Consider the following 16,021-nt stretch of genomic DNA (forward strand, 5'->3'; position numbering starts at 1 on the left):
TCCTCCTTCATATCCCCTCGATCTGTTTCTCCACAGTCAACAGCAGCCCTCACCCTGGGATTGCTCCACAATCCCTACACTTCAGCTCCCAGCTACTGTACCTTTCAGGGGACCTGTGTCCCTGTCCAGGGTATATATGGCTGCGGCAAGGACTCTCTGATTCTCATTCCATTTAGGCTGCCGCAGATGAGCTGTTTCACTCTCAGCCTTAAATGTTTCTCCTCCGACTCAGACATTGCCCCAATGTGGGGATTGGACCCCTGTTTCAGTTCCCCCACATAGGATGGCGGGTCCAGTCCTAGTAACACTCCTGTTTTCCCCCCTAGTTCCTTCATCCTACCAAGTTTTGTGTGGGTCTATATATTCTTTTCCGCTGGTCAGGTATTCCTGTCCTCTCTCAGCTGGTGTTCTGCGTGCATTTCTGTGTCTGAAGGTGCATTCCTGATGTATCCATGGGGAGAGATGCACTCCATGTCCACCTACTCCTCTGCCATCTTTTCTCCCATGTTAGTCATGTTAGTAGCCCTAAAGAAAATAGTCTTATAAGTAGATTTGCTGGGTCAAAATTTAAGTGCATTTTCAATTTGGTCAATACTGCCAAATCTCCATTAAAGAAAGTGTCTCAAATATGCGTTCCCACCAAGAGCCTATCAAGGTGCCTGTTAATCCACAACTCCATCATAATTATCTGCCTGTATTAACCTTTGCCAATCTGATGGGTATTTTGTGTGTAAACAGTTAATAAGTAATGAGGAAGATAATATTTTCATATATTTATTGGCTATTTGAAGTTTCTAGTGGCTCATAGCCTTTTCACACTTTCTTGTTGGATATTCTTGTGCATTGAAAGCTGTTTGTGGATTCAGGTCACTAGCTTTGTCTGTCATACATGTTTTCAACCCATTTTCCTAGGTTGTGAACTGACTTTTATTATTTGTTTACATTATTTTTTGTTCCTTTATAAATATGTTGGCAATAGGACCTTCTGTTGACTTTTTGTTTTCCCCCAGTTCCAGTGTCTCGCCCTGTCCTCACCCTCAGGACCGCCAGGGCCCAGGTTGTGGTGGGCGATGTATTAGAACTTCACTGTGAGGCCCAGAGAGGCTCTACCCCGATCCTGTACTGGTTTTATCACAATAATATCACCCTGGAGACCAGCACGTCTCACTCTGGACAAGGAGTGTCCTTAAACCTCTCGCTGACTGCAGATCATTCTGGGACCTACTCCTGCGAGGCTGACAATGGCCTGGGTCCCCAGCACAGTGAGGCAGTGACACTTTCTGTCATGGGTAAGTTTTCCATGCCCAGGCTACAGGGCATGGAGGACAAAAAATGTCCTCCAAGGATGCTCTGAGTGCCCTCTCAATACTTGACCAGGGTGGTGCCTCTCAGGAACAGGTACACAAAGCAGGAAGCATTCCAAGTTGTTATTTTCAGAAGTGTTTCTGAGAGCATGTAATTTGGATGGGAAAGGAAAGCCAAAGAGGACCATTGAATTTAATGTTCATCAGTTAGTATCATCCATCCTGACCCTCAACCCTCACATCAGCCACAGATATAGTCTTCCCCACAAAGAGAAGAGCCATTTCCTGGGCCACATCTATACCTGCTTAATCTCAAGAGTCCTGCTCCCCTTGGTTCATCCTCTCTCCCAGGCATCAGCTTCAGGGGTCAGGCAGTTCAAAACCACAAGCCTCTCCCTCTGGCTCATGCCTGGGGTCTCCCCCTCAGGACTGACCGGGAGCAAAAACAGCCTTATTGCCACCAGTGTCACCGGGGGTCTGCTCAGCATGATGGCCATTGCTGCCGTGGCACTGCTGTTCTACTGCTGGCTCCTGAGAAAAGCAGGTGGGTGACTCCCTGGCTAACCTTTGCTTGAGTCCCTGTCCTTCCCATCTCTGTTCCTTTAGGCTCATGCTGCCTTTGGAACCACCCCCAAGCTCTCAACAGTTCCTTTCTGCACAATTCCACAGCTCCTACCTTCCCCTCTAGATCCTCCAGAATTTGTCTTCTTCAAATGCCAAGTTGCCAAAACAGCCCTTTTGGGTGGAAGTTGCTTTTACAAGATGTAGTTTATCCAATGTGACAAATTGCCGTGTATCTCCCTCGCTACCCTTGAAAGACTCCCTAGGAACAGAAATAGAAGAAGGAAAAACTCTGAGAAATGGGAGCAAGAACAGAAATCAAATGAAATTTTTATAACTTATTAATTTTGTAAATGTATGGTACTTTCATAGTAGATAAGTCTCTTTTCCCAATCCAGCTATTGACCATTGTTCTTCATAAACTCCAGGTTAAACAATTATGGATTGTGGGCTACACTTTTGCATTATAACTATAAACTTCTGGAAGCCAGGATCAGTAGTTTTTGCCCAATCTGCTACCTCCATTGTGAATATCAAAGCATGGTTCACATTTTAGTGACAGTGACTTCTGGCAGGTTCTAGATGAGCCTACTGTGAGCTCTGCTCACAGGAAGACTTGTGAAGTCTTCCTTTTCCTGGACTCAATGCTTCTCTGCTTTCCTTTCAGGAGGAAAGCCTACATTTGACTCCTCCAGGTAAGGTCTGGCTGTATTCCCATATGGTTAATGAAATGCCCACTGGGTATAAAAATGAAATTGAATCTGGCTACTGCTAAGAACGGGGATTCCCTGGTGGCTCAGATGGTAAAGAATCTGCTCTCAATATGGGAGACCTGGATTTGATCCCTGGGTTGGGAAGATCCCCTGGAGAAGGATATAGCTACCCACTCCAGTATTCTTGCCTGGAGAATTCCAAGGACAGAGGAGCCTAGCATGCTACAGTCCATGGGGTCTTAAAGAGTGGGACATGACTGAGAGACTAACACTGTCACTTTCATTGCTGAGAGCACAGTCACTGCTTCATGTTACTGAGATGGGTTATGCCAATTCCATGTTGCCACCTCCCTTGGGTTATCTCAAGGCAATTCCCCGGACTTTCTCACCCACCAACTTAGCTAAACAGGCCTTTTTTCCTTTCATGCCTGTATGCTCAGTTGCGTCTGACTCTTTGCAACCCCATGGACTGTAACCCTCCAGGCTCCTCTGTCCATGGACTTCTCCAGGCAAGAATACTGCCATTTCCTTCTCCATTTTTTTTTTTCTTTCAGCAAGTGATTGCTTTTTATTTATAAACTTACATCCTTGGTCCACTGTTGCCTAGTTTCTATGAGTGATCACCACAAGCACAGAACCCATCTATTTCCTAACATGCTCTAAGGTTAATAAGCCTGGAAAGCTCTGATTAGGTCATGGCCAGCCCAGCCTAACCAATATCTGTTGTGATGACAGCCAAGAAGATGAAGTCACACAACTTGGCCATCCAGAGACACCTCTCTGCTAATAGGAGGTGGGGCCTGTGAAGAAGGGGCTGCCATCTTGGATTCGCAAGGTTGGCTTTAGGAGCCACACCACAACTATTCCTGGGCAAGCTCATGGTAGCAACATCCAAACCATCCCGAGTTCCTCTGAGCCTTTCTGATTATGGATTTCTCTGAGATACCAATCTTTCTGAAAGTATAGACTTTGGAGCCAGGTTTGAATCTTGGCTCTTTCCTTTTCTAGTTACATAGTCTTCAGCAAATCATCTGTTAGAACCTCCATTTTTTTCCATCTATAAAATAGAGAAAAAAACAGAATCAACTTAATATTGTTATAGGTACTAGCACAGTGCTTGTTACATACCAGATACATATCATAAAGTCTGGATTAATATTATGATTTATAATTTAATCGTCTCTAACAATAGAGTATTTTTTATACACTCATCTATGTTTCCAGGCTTGGCAACTATCCTGTGATAAAGACTTGCTAACAGGGAATGATCCTTAGATCTACTTTTTCAGGATTTCTGGGAAACATCAATGTTTCTGTTTCATAGGAATCCTTCAGCCCCAGATCCCCAAGAGTCCACCTACCACAATGTACCAGGCTGGATAGAACTGCAACCAGTATACAGCAATGGTGAGGACTGAAGACCCTCCATTTTGGCAGGGACCCCAGGGTTGGTCTGGGAAGGGGTGGGACAGGAAATGAGGAAGGGACAGTGCAGAGGCTCAGAGGTCTCTGCTCCCTCTAGAGAATAAGCTATGACTGGGGGACAAAGAAGTAGCAAGACAAGGGGGCAAGAATCTTAGAATCCTCTCAAGTGTCAACTTCTCTCCAAGTAAATCCTAACAGAGGAGAGGTGGTGTACTCGGAAGTCCGGAGTGTGAAGAAGGAGAACAAACTCACAGGTAAGACCCAAGGACCCTTGATTTTGGTGGTTGATTGCTGTGTGTGGCTCAGTCTCCACCCCTTCAGTGGGTCTGGGCCAACCAGACATAGATGTGTCCCTTGCGCTGGGTCACTGGACTTCTTGAGTTATGCCCAGCTATATTACTGGGATTAACTCAAGCTTATTGTGCAGAACTGCTTTCTCCATTCTCTATCGATGGCCTCAGCATCATCTGAGTAATGAAGCCATTGCCCTGGGCAGTCACTTAATCCCTCAGAGCTTCCATGTCCTGTCTGTGAAATGAGACAGGACTGTCTTTAATGCCTGTATCTATTTTTTACTGCTGCTGTGACAAACAACCACAAGGGCTTAAACAATACTAGTTAATTATCTTACCGTGCTGTAAATCAGACATCTAACTCAGGTCTCACTGGACCAAAATAAGTGTCCACAGAGTTCCTTCCTGGAAGCTCCAGGGAAGGATGTATTTCCTTGCCTTTTCCAGCTTCTAAAGGATACCCTTTTCCATGGCTCATGGGCCCATCCCTCTGTCCTTAAAGCCAGTAATGTGGCATCTATAACCATTCCTTCAATAGTGCTGCCTCTGATCACAGCTAGGAAAGGTTCTCAGATTTTAAAGTTCTCCTTAAAGTCCCACCTGGATAATCTAGGAAAATCCCTCCATTTCAAGGTCCTTAATCTTAATCACATGTGCAAAAATCCCTTTCTCCATCTACGGTCACATATTCACAGGTTCTAGGGGTCAGGACTTGGACATCTTTGTGGGAGACATTATTCAGCTAACCACACTCTCTCATAGGGTTATTGTAAGGACCAGATGAGGAAGCAGATGTAGAGATGCTATAGCAGCAACAGAATCTGAGCACCTTTTATGATGAGTCTATGCTGGTTGTCTGGCTGCGTCATTATTTCTCCCCCCGGTAGATGGTCTGCAGTGAACAATCCCAGCCTGGCTTCTGCCTGCAGCCAAAGGAAAGAACAACCTTTGGGGCTGTTCTAATTCTATTCTGAAAAAATCTGCCATGTGATTTTAGCTATTCTGCTTCCCCCCCTTTTTTTGATCCCTCTTATATAAAATCAAATGACAAATGAACTGTATTTTTTGTTCTATTCTTGGTTCAGTGGCCTCTTGACCTCTAACATGAATGAACTCATTCACACTTATAATCCCCTTTGATGAGAGTATTGCTATTATCCCCACTTCTTAGATGAGGGAATGGAGGCAAAGAGACCTTAAATGACCAGCCTGAAGTCACAGAACAGTTTGTCTCCAGAATCCAAGTGTTGGGCCAAGCTCTGCTTCTCAGGACAGTTCCAGGGAGCCTTAGAATTCACTCCAAGCTAAAAGACAAAGTCCTGCTTGATGAATGCCGTATCTCATTCCAGCTTTAAGAAAATATAGTAATAATACTAGCAACTTCTAGTATCATATCAACATGTGTTGAGCAGTTCTTATGTGCCTGGTACAGTTCTGAGTACTATAAATAAATGTTAAATTGTATATGCCCTAAAAATATACATACATATTTATAGTTTGTTAATAGCCTTCAGAATTGTACCCTCACATTGGACTTGCTCAATGTATAACAGATATTAGAAATCACATGGACACACAACCCTATAGATAGATATTATTATTCCCATCATACAGATGAGACAACTAAAGCAGGAGATATTGAGTGACTTGTCCAAGGCCACAGAGGTGGTACAACTGTCCTGGAGCTCAGTTTAGGTGGTCTGGATCTGGAATCTGCTCAAAGTCAGCTGCTTCTCCATAATGTGCGTGCATGCTAAGTCAGTGTCTGACTTAGTGATCCCGTGGTCTGTAACCCACCAGGCTCCTCTGTCCATGGGGTTCTCGTGCAAGAATACTGGAGTGGGTTGCCATTTCCTCCTCCAGGGGATCTTCTCGACCCAGGGATCGAACCCACATCTACGCTGGCAGGTGGCTTCTTTACCATTGAGCCACATGGGAAGCCCCTCTCCATAATATCCACTATTAATCTATGATCAAAGCATAAACAAAATAAAAGTAGATTTCTTCCTTTTGAGAGCCCCTGGGGGAGCTCTGCATGGGGAACAAAGAGTGTAGTGATGCTGCAGAGATAGCTGGTGGAAGCTGTGAGGCTGAGGGTCTTAGAAAAGGTTCAGTGGCTGTGCGGGCCCCATGGAGAAGGCTGTGGCTGGGCTGATGGCTTGGATACAAGTGGAGAATTGAGTTTACAGTTGAATGCTTCCCTTCTTTCCACAGCGGCCTCTGAACAAGAGCCTTTTAAGAACATGGTGAGTCCCATGCCCTGTGCACCCTCCCATCTCAGGCCCACTGGTCTCTGGCCCTCACCTGTGTGCTCTTTCTCCCAGGATTCCTGTGTCATCTACTCCCAGGTGAAGGGGGCTTCCACCGCAGCCTCTAAGCCCCAGTTCTTGGATCCATTAACTCCTCACAGATGAGTCCACATAGCTCCAGAATGCTGCCTCAACCTCTGCACGCCAGGGCCATTCTTGCAGGGTGGGGGAAGGGACATTGAAGTGGGAAGATTTAAGCCACCCCAGGCCACACCCAGCAGCCAGTGCCCCAAGTGCCCACACCCTCATCTGAACAAAACACAGGGCCCCAAGGGACTCCTGTCTACTTCCAAATTGACAGCCCTGCCACATATCCCAAACAGCATATTGTTCCCAACCTAGGGCCCATAATGTTGCCTGGCTTCCTTATTGTGCTTGAGCTTCAGACATATCCCCACTATTCTTCCATGAGGACGACACCCAAGCTCTGCCATGAATACAACCTGCTCTCAGTCAATGCTTTTCTCAGTTGCCATCAGCCTGGTATGGCTATGGTGGGCTCTGCTGAACGCAATAGCACACACCCATGAGATGTGTACACTGGATTTGTTATAGACCTCTCCATGGTGGGACTGCATTCCATACTCACCTGTGTGTCTGAAACTCTAAGCTCAGCATCTGACACCAGGATAACTTCTCTCCTGCCCATGTAACAATATCTACCTGTCCAAGTATGTGGATTTCACACACTTGGACCTAGATCCTTCCCATCCTGCCAGAAGGAACCTAGCACAGTCATGGCCAGGAGGACCAGAGATGCAGATAGAATGCACATTGAAATATAGGAGGTGCTTTATTACTATTTGAATGAATGAATAAATAAGGAAGATATTGTGGATCATTATGATGTATTTTTACCCTCAAACTGGCATCTGATACAGTGTGCTTCCTAGGAAATCCAGGAAATAGGAAATAAATTCAGAGAAGGAGTTTGAGTGAGGAGAGATCTGTTCAGAAAGCAAGAAGGCTTCTCAAACTTCAAAGTGCTTATGGATCACCTGGGGATCACAGAGTCTTATTCAGTGGGTCTGGATGGAGGCTAAGACCCTGTATCTATAACAAGCTCCCATGTGATGCTGATGCTACTGATCCTAAGAGTCTACTAATCATAGGAGTCTACCAAGTACCCAGACCCTGTAGGTTTTGGCAGAGGTTCATGGAGAAGTGGTGAGGGCTCTGTCTGTCCATTGCCCAACTTCATGGGGGCCACTGATATAGCTCCCAGGATTCCTGCACTGTTCTTCCACCAGAACACCATCAACTGCTGTTGCTAAAAGAACTTCTCTTATATATGCTGGGATGCATCAGTCACCCTGGGTCTGGGAAAAAGTAGCTGCCACTATCTTTGTTTCCTCATCTCGGACCTCATATTTTTCCCATAAAGGGATTGAATACATTGTGAATAAATACACCCCTTAGCTTTCTCCATTCAAAGTTGATCTGTCTCACCTCTGAGCCATGGGATGCTTTCCTCTATTTTTATGATGCCCAACACACCTTATCTTGATCTCCACCTCCAGTGGATTGTATAGAGGGAATCATTTCCAAGCCCCATGGCCTAGAATAAAATCCTTAGCAAGGAGTTCATGATCCTTCTCCACCCAGTGCTGCCCACTTCCCTCTCCAGGCTTTCCCACAGTTGTTGTTCACCACACCCTATTCTCAGTCACAGGGTGATCTTCCCTATTTTCTAATATAGACTCTTTGTACTTCCTCCATAGAAGGGCTTTCCTGTTATTTGCATATCCTGTAATCCTGTTCATTCACCAAGCCCTGAGTCAAATGTCAGACCTTCCTAGGATGGATCTGTCTTCGGGATCTCATAGCACTTTTTTTTTTTTTGGCCACTTTGTTTTTTTAACTGAATGATATTTGCTTCACAGAATTTTGTGGTTTTCTGTCATACATCAACAAAAATCAGTCATAGGTACACCCATCTCCCCTCCCTCCTGAACCTCTCTCCCATCTCCCTCCTCACCCCACCCTTCTGGATTGTCACAGAGCCCCTGTTTGAGTCCCCTGAGTCATACATAGAGCCTATTATGCAGAGTGAGGTAAGTCAGAAAGAGAAATATAAGTATCATATACTGATGCACATACCTGGAATCTAGAAAGATGGTACTGATGAATTTATTATCAGCGCAGCAATGGAGAAACAGGCATAGAAAACAGACCTCAGGACACAGCAGAAGGGGAGGATGGAGAGGGTGAGATGTATGGAAATGGTAACAGGGAAATTTATAATATCATATGTGAGACAGCCAGTAGGGATTTGCTGTATAACTCAGAGAACCCATAGCACTTCTATACAGTGAGACTTGGAATCACTAATGGTTGATGTTTGGAGGGAACATCAGTTCAGTTCAGTCGCTCGGTCATGTCCAACTCTTTGGGACCCCATGAATCGCAGCACGCCAGGCCTCTCTGTCCATCACCAACTCCCGGAGTTCACTCAGACTCACGTCCATCGAGTCAGTGACACCATCCAGCCATCTCATCCTCTGTCGTCCCCTTCTCCTCCTGCCCCCAATCCCTCCCAGCATAGTGTAATCTAAACCACTTCTCTAACTTTGTGGTTGGAAGTTGAGAACCAGAGAGGAAGTGTAACTAGCTGAAAATTAAGCAACCAGTTAGTGGCAAAGCACATAGTAAACTAAACTAAACCCAGGAGAGTGCTCTTTCCTCTATGTGGTTCCTCTGCTACAAAGACATGTGCATTTTTGGGTCATCAACAAGACTGAGTTCCTTAAAAGCAAAGCCTGGGTGGCCAGCATGGTGCCTGATATTCAACTGATGCTCAATGAATGATTGTCAAATTGGATGTCTATTAAATCCCCTGACAAATAAACTTCACCTCCACAAATTCATCTATAACCCAGAGAAGTGCATACATGTGCTTCAATCTCAAAGCTTTTATATATATATATATATATATATATATATATATATATATATATATAATCTCAGTAAGGAGAAGGCAATGGCACCCCACTCCAGTACTTTTGCCTGGAAAATCCTATGGACAGAGAAGCCTGGTAGGCTGCAGTCCATGGGGTAGCTAAGAGTCGGATACGACTGAGCGGCTTGACTTTCACTTTTCACTTTCATGCATTGGGGAAGGAAATGGCAACCCACTCCAGTGTTCTTGCCTGGAGAATCCCAGGGATGGGGGAGCCTTGTGGGCTGCCGTCTATGGGGTTGCACAGAGTCGGACACATCATTGTTATGAGATCCATCTATCAGTTTGAGATGAACACTGTGTTTTGTTCAAAACCTGGGTGACCTGCAGGTATCTCAAACATGACATAAAACCCAGTCTGTTGTCCCCATGAAATCTGCTCTCCTTCCTGTGTTCTCTTCCTTCCTTCCTTCCTTCCCTCCTCTCTTCCTTTTCTTCATTATCTCCTTCCCTATCTCTTCCTCCCTGCTCCTCCCTTTCCCTTCTTCTTCTCCTCCCTTCCCCCTTCTTCTTCTGCTTTTCCTTGTCTTCTCTCTGCCCCTCTCTCTCTGTGTTTTCCATCTTCTTCTTTTCCTAGTTGCAGATAGCACTCTATCTAATCACCCAAGACAGAAGATGCATAGCCATCTCTGAGTCTCTACATCGAATTGGTCACCCAAGCCAGTTCAGTCAACTGTCTTTCCTTGGACACGCCACACAGCATGCAAGACCCTAGGCCCCCGATGAGGAATCAAATCCTGGGGGACATGAAATAGAAGCACAGAGTGTTAATCACTGGACCACCATGGAATTCCTAGTCAACTTTATTTTTGAACTATCTCCCAAATCACATCTCCCTTTAGTGCCCACCCCCACTGCCTTAGTACACGCCCTTGTCACCTACCACCAGGACTACATAGTAGTCTCACAAGTGCTTTCTCCACTTCTGGATTCCCTCCTGGCACAACCACTCCCAAAAGATGTGCCAGGATGCCTTCCCAACAGAGTTGCTAGTATGATCTTTCTAAAACCCAGCTCCACTTATTACTCTGCTTGAAATCCTTCAGTTATTCAGAGTTCAGGCTTCATCATGGGGTATAAGGCTCTTCCTGACCTAGATCCAACTTACATTTACAGCACTATCTCCCAAAATCTCCTTTAACAGACAAGAACACTTACCATGTATTCTGGCCACACAAACTTCTTTCCATTTCCTACACACACCACCTTCTTTCAAGAAGCCATGACTTTCCCCCCTTTTTTTCTATCAAACTCATCCTTCAACACCTAATTAAAAAGTCACCACTCAGTGAGGCCTCATTTCTCTCAATGGGTTTCCATAACCTTTGGCATCTATGTTTCTGATACTTCTTACAAAAGTGCGTGTGTGTGTGTGTGTGTGTGTGTGTGCGTGCACACACGCACATATACTTCTCTCCCCAGACTACTTAAAGCCTATCTAGAGTTGAGTGTTACAGCTAGTTCTAGTTTATAACCCTCCTATCATCCTCGTATCAGCCTCAGCATACAACACAGGGCCTGGTGAATCACAGAGACTCAATTTATAGTGAATAAATGAATGTGCAACAGTATTGAATAGACTTTCCCTATTTTCCTCAGAATAACACCTAAAAAGCCTCAAAGCTGAGCTCAAAAGTTGATAGCAACTTACATGTGCTGCAGAGGAACTTTTGACACAATCCCACAGGATTGACTCGGAAGTGGCTGCATGACTCTTGAGCACCTCCCTGGCTTCTCACACCTCCTCTATCAGCTGTTGGTCAGAGTTCGCTGAAATGGGTGATGGGGGAGGAGATTATGGTTGGTGAGGAGCAATGGGCATTTTACTTTCCCTCCCCACTCCAGCCAGGAGAAGGCAGGACTCCACCCCTCACCTTACAACTCAAGGAGAACTGTTGATCCTCAAGCAGAGAGCAGAGCCCAATGAGAGAGCATTTAAGAGATCCTGACATGAGTGCCCTGGGGCTTGGGGATGTTAGAGAGCACACTTTATTTCCCACTCTTGTAGTTTCCTCTCATGGGAAGAGAGTTCTATTAGCATCACATTTCTGGCCTCCAGTGGTTTTAGAAGGAGAGCATAGTCCAGCCCCTCTTTTTTATGGCCAAGAGCAACCCACAGGATTGCATGTTCCTCTCTGTTCTAAATTCTAAAGGGTCTGCCTCTACAATGGAATACTGACAGTTTCACAGGCATAACCCTGACCTCAGTGTTTTGCACAGGAGGCTTCAAACCTTGAGAAGCAAAATAGAGAATTCAGGGGAACCAAATGCATAGCAAGAGATGGAGGTTTCTGTTCCAGGCAGGGCAGACAGCTCTACGCTTTGGTGGTGTTTACCAGATATAAACCATGTGGGTATTTTTTACTGTGGTTTTTTTTGGTTTTTTTGTTTTTTTTTAAATGACAATGTTTGGAGCTGAGTTGGCTTTCGGGGGCTGAACTTGAGAGAGGAGCTCTAAGCCTCAGACTGCATTGTTTGGTGGCAGGTCACTAGAACTTGGGCAAAATTTTGACCAAGGGCTGTAGGGCTGGGGATGCACACATTGACCGTTAAGCTATGGTGAGCAAGTGCACAGACTCTTCTGGTTGCAGCGGCCTCAGACATAGCTTGCACTATTCCTGTGGTTGTGAATTCAGGCAGCTGCTTCTGCTGGTCAAAGGTTCCAGTTCCTTCTGGCACTCGGGGGCAGAACCTCTCTCATACACATGCCATGAACCTTCCCTCTATAGTCTAGGGCTCGCAATCAGGCTGAAGTGCAAACGTGCAGAAAAGTTGATTCTGACAATGGGATATTGGAAGCAGTGGAAAGATTTTGCCCCTTTTCTCCTCTCCACAGTCCCATGCCTAAATGCACCATTCAGAGATGCAAAGCTTTATTTACATAACGTCTTTGAGGGCTCCCTGAGTGAAAAAGCAATTGATTTGTTGCAAAACTGTGGCAAGTTTAGGGTGCATGCATGCCAAGCTGCTTCAGTCGTGTCCAAATCTTTGCCACCCTATGGACTGTAGCCGGCCAGGCTCCTCTATGGGATTCTCCAGGCAAGAATACTAAGTGAGTTGGCATGCCCTTCTCCAGGGGATCTTCCCAACCTAAGGATTGAACCTGTCTCTTAGGTCTCCTGTATTGGCAAGCAGGGTTTGTTTTTGAGTTTTTTTTTTTAACCACTGGTGCCACCTAGTGGCAAATCCCAAGTTAGGGCTGCTGCTGCTAAGTCGCTTTAGTCGTGTCCGACTCTGTGCGACCCCATAGACAGCAGCCCACCAGGATCCCCCGTCCCTGGGATTCTCCAGGCAAGAACACTGGAGTGCTACACAATCTTAAATGTGTTCTTTCCCTGCCTCTGTCCTATCCCCTCTCCCTCCTGCTTCCCTGAGATTATACTCACCCATAGTGTGTTAGCTCATGAGCTTCTGCTTCAGGCTATCTTCTAGATGAAAGTCAAGGGCCCAGCAAAGCTAGCAGCCTGAAAAAGGGGCTCATTTTTCCTTCAACTGAACGATTTTTCTGAACAACTATGGCTGTGGCCAAGCTTCAGCCATTAAACAGAATACGTTCATTCAAGGCCTTTGGTGTATTGAAAGCCAGGGCAGTCTTTTCTGCTTTCAATGTAATGGCAGCTATTTCCATGTGTGTCACAGAACTTTGAAAACTGTTCAACATTAGGGCCTTGCCAAGATAGGCAGGGCTGGGTCTGCTGATCTAACCACAGATTCACGTTTTGACAAGGACACCAAACACTAGAGACATGAGCCTGAACTGCAGCCCTGTGCTGCCTTACAGAGCACAAGGGAGGACACTTGTCTCCACTACAGAACTTCAACTAATACAAAGACAGAACAAGAGAATGCATCCCTGGGAGCCACGGTTTTAGGCCTGGCTGCAAATTGAGAGATGACAACAGCAAGAACAACTCAGGACTAAAGGAAAAGATCTGCTCACTGTCTCTGATTTTGGGGCCACAGACCCAACAAAGTTCATACTCAGTGCAGCTTTGAGAAGGTGGTGCTACCAGGCTCTAAAAAGGAAATTTTAAAATTCTTCAGTGGAAAAGAAGGATGTCTCCTAGGTGAATTTCTACCCCTTTCCCAGGATGGTGAATTCATAGTTGCAAACAAATCTTAAGATTTCTTCCTTTTTAGTTTTGTGGTAGGTCACAAATTATAGACTCTAAACTTTATAAAGATTTAATTCTGGTGAATCTTTTCCATATACCCTCCATGATTCAGACACCAGTCTGTCTGGCAATGCTAAAAACTAGACTCTTGGGGCCCACTTATGTTGGGATAAATGTTTTAGGACCTTGATATTAGCTTCTTTTCTAAAGTCGGTAAGTGTAAGGTCAGTGCTATGATATTCTGACATGTCCTATTAACTCCCTGGATTCTTGTAAATAGTATACTTGTCCACTCTGGCTGCCATAACAAAAATACCATAGACAGAGTAGCTTATGAACAGCAGAAATTTATTCCTTTAGGGTGCTAGAATCTGTGAAATCCACAATCAAGGTGCTGGCAGATTTAGTATCTGGTGAGCGTTTGCTTTTTGGTACTTAAATATGTCTTCACATGGCAGAAAGGGTAAAAAGAGTTCCCTGGGGTATTTTCATAAGGGCATTAATCCCCTTCATGAGGGTCTCTGCCTGCATGACCTACCCACCTACCAAAGGCCCTCACCTCCTAATACTATTATATTGAGGATTAGGTTTCAACATATAAATTTGAAGGGGTCACAAGCATTCAGTGTATAGCAAATTGTAAGGTACACAATCTATGAGTTTGCCTTTGGATAATTTGAGCATGAAAAATAATATTAGTAGTAATAAGTGATAACACATTAAGCTTTAAAAGAATGTATGTGATAATTATTCTCAAAGGAAAAAAAGAGCAGGCAAAAGCTCTTATTTACAGAAGACAACAAATAATAAATGTAGAAAAAAATGCTGACATTAGGAAATCACCACTTTGCAGTCCCATGGTAACAATAGACTCAGGCAAGGATCACCCATGGATGTTAAAATTATTGGATGAGAGGCTGCTAGAGAGATCCACATGATCTCAATTCATCTCTATCCACAGTACTCGCTAATCAAAAGGGGAATTTTACCTTTGCAATGGAGAGATCTGGCAGGGCCAGTCTTCACTAAGTGATCAAATGTGGCATCACCAGTAATGGGGGACCCTGGGTGATCTCTAATGTGGCGCAATGGGAAGTCCAGTCTCCCTTTCACAGAGCTGTTATCAAAGAAGCTGACCGAGAACCTACGTGAGGAGACAAATTCAGAATGTGGGCCATTCTGAGGGAGATTCCTCAAAACTGCCAATGTCACAAAAAATGAAAAAAAAAGAGCAGTGAGACCAAGGGAGACTGAAGACATGACGATCTCATAGGAACTGTGATTGAATTCTGGATCCCAAAAAAGCCATAGGAGAAATTAGGGGACATTGAATATGGGCTATACATTATTGATAATATTGAATCAATAACCTAATATTATTATATAAATATTTTAAAATATATGCTGAATGCTTTCAAATGATTCATGTGAAAGAAAGAGCACAAATGTGGCAAAAAAGTTGATTGGTGAATGCAGGGAAGGCATACAGATTTTCATTGTACTGTTCTCTTTTCCAGCTTTTCTGAAGTTTGAAAACTTTTAAAATAAATCAGGTAGGGGAGAAGCACCTCAGACACTTGGCATCAAACTGATAGGTGCCCTGAGGTGCTGAAAGAACTCACCCAGCCCTGCGTGCCATGATTTCCCACTACTGGGGTCATGAGAATCCTGTTTGGCTCAGGCACTGAGACACGTTGGCCAAGGATAAAGCCACACAGGACACCAGGGACGATGACTGAGGCTTTTCATTTAAAATATTTTACTTTAGAATCCTTGAGAATTTAATTTTTGAACTGCCTTTCTTTCCTGAACATTTCCTAATGGGGTGGAGTTTGTCTTCAACATCAGAGTATCTTTGTGTTGGCATGTTATGATTGGAGAAGTAAATATCACCAGACCTCGCTACAGGACCTCTGATAGATGGTTAGGAAATATAGATGAAATAACTAGTGATGGGTAACAGAGAAGAAACTCTCAGCTTCAGGTGCACCGTGAGCTGGAGTGGACTTTCGTTAGTCACTGCTCTGACCCATTTTGGAGCTCTCTATAAAACCCCAGCTTCCCAGCTCTGTTCCCAGGAGGCAACACAGAGATGGAATATTTGGTTTGGGGATACAGTCTCACATAGATGGGATCAGTATATATTTTTTTTGTTGCCCACACCTGTAACTGACCACAGGCTTAACAACAATAGTGAACTGAACCAAAATCTAGGGAGCTTTAAGATTTTCTCTAAACACTCCCTATTCTTCCCCAGTTAGTGGATGATGGCCATTTGTCCACATGTTTTAACTGACAAGTCTATTCTATCCAAATTCTAGGCATGGGATTTGTTCCCTGTT

The 16,021-nt window shown here is 44.6% G+C and overlaps 1 protein-coding gene across 1 annotated transcript in view; it reads left to right on the plus strand.

Moving 5' to 3' along the window:
• FCRL5 (Fc receptor like 5) overlaps positions 1-6,710 on the plus strand; it is a 43,972-nt gene extending 37,262 nt beyond the window's left edge. Inside the window, exons 9-15 of the mRNA XM_055586693.1 lie at positions 1,011-1,289; positions 1,732-1,848; positions 2,533-2,560; positions 3,903-3,985; positions 4,189-4,257; positions 6,511-6,542; positions 6,621-6,710. Of these exons, the coding sequence (XP_055442668.1) occupies positions 1,011-1,289; positions 1,732-1,848; positions 2,533-2,560; positions 3,903-3,985; positions 4,189-4,257; positions 6,511-6,542; positions 6,621-6,710 (698 nt within the window). The remainder of the gene's footprint in view (positions 1-1,010; positions 1,290-1,731; positions 1,849-2,532; positions 2,561-3,902; positions 3,986-4,188; positions 4,258-6,510; positions 6,543-6,620) is intronic.
• The last annotated feature ends 9,311 nt before the right edge of the window (positions 6,711-16,021 follow it).

Source organism: Bubalus kerabau, chromosome 6 (genome assembly GCF_029407905.1).
Source record: "Bubalus kerabau isolate K-KA32 ecotype Philippines breed swamp buffalo chromosome 6, PCC_UOA_SB_1v2, whole genome shotgun sequence".
Classification (NCBI taxonomy): domain Eukaryota; kingdom Metazoa; phylum Chordata; class Mammalia; order Artiodactyla; family Bovidae; genus Bubalus; species Bubalus kerabau.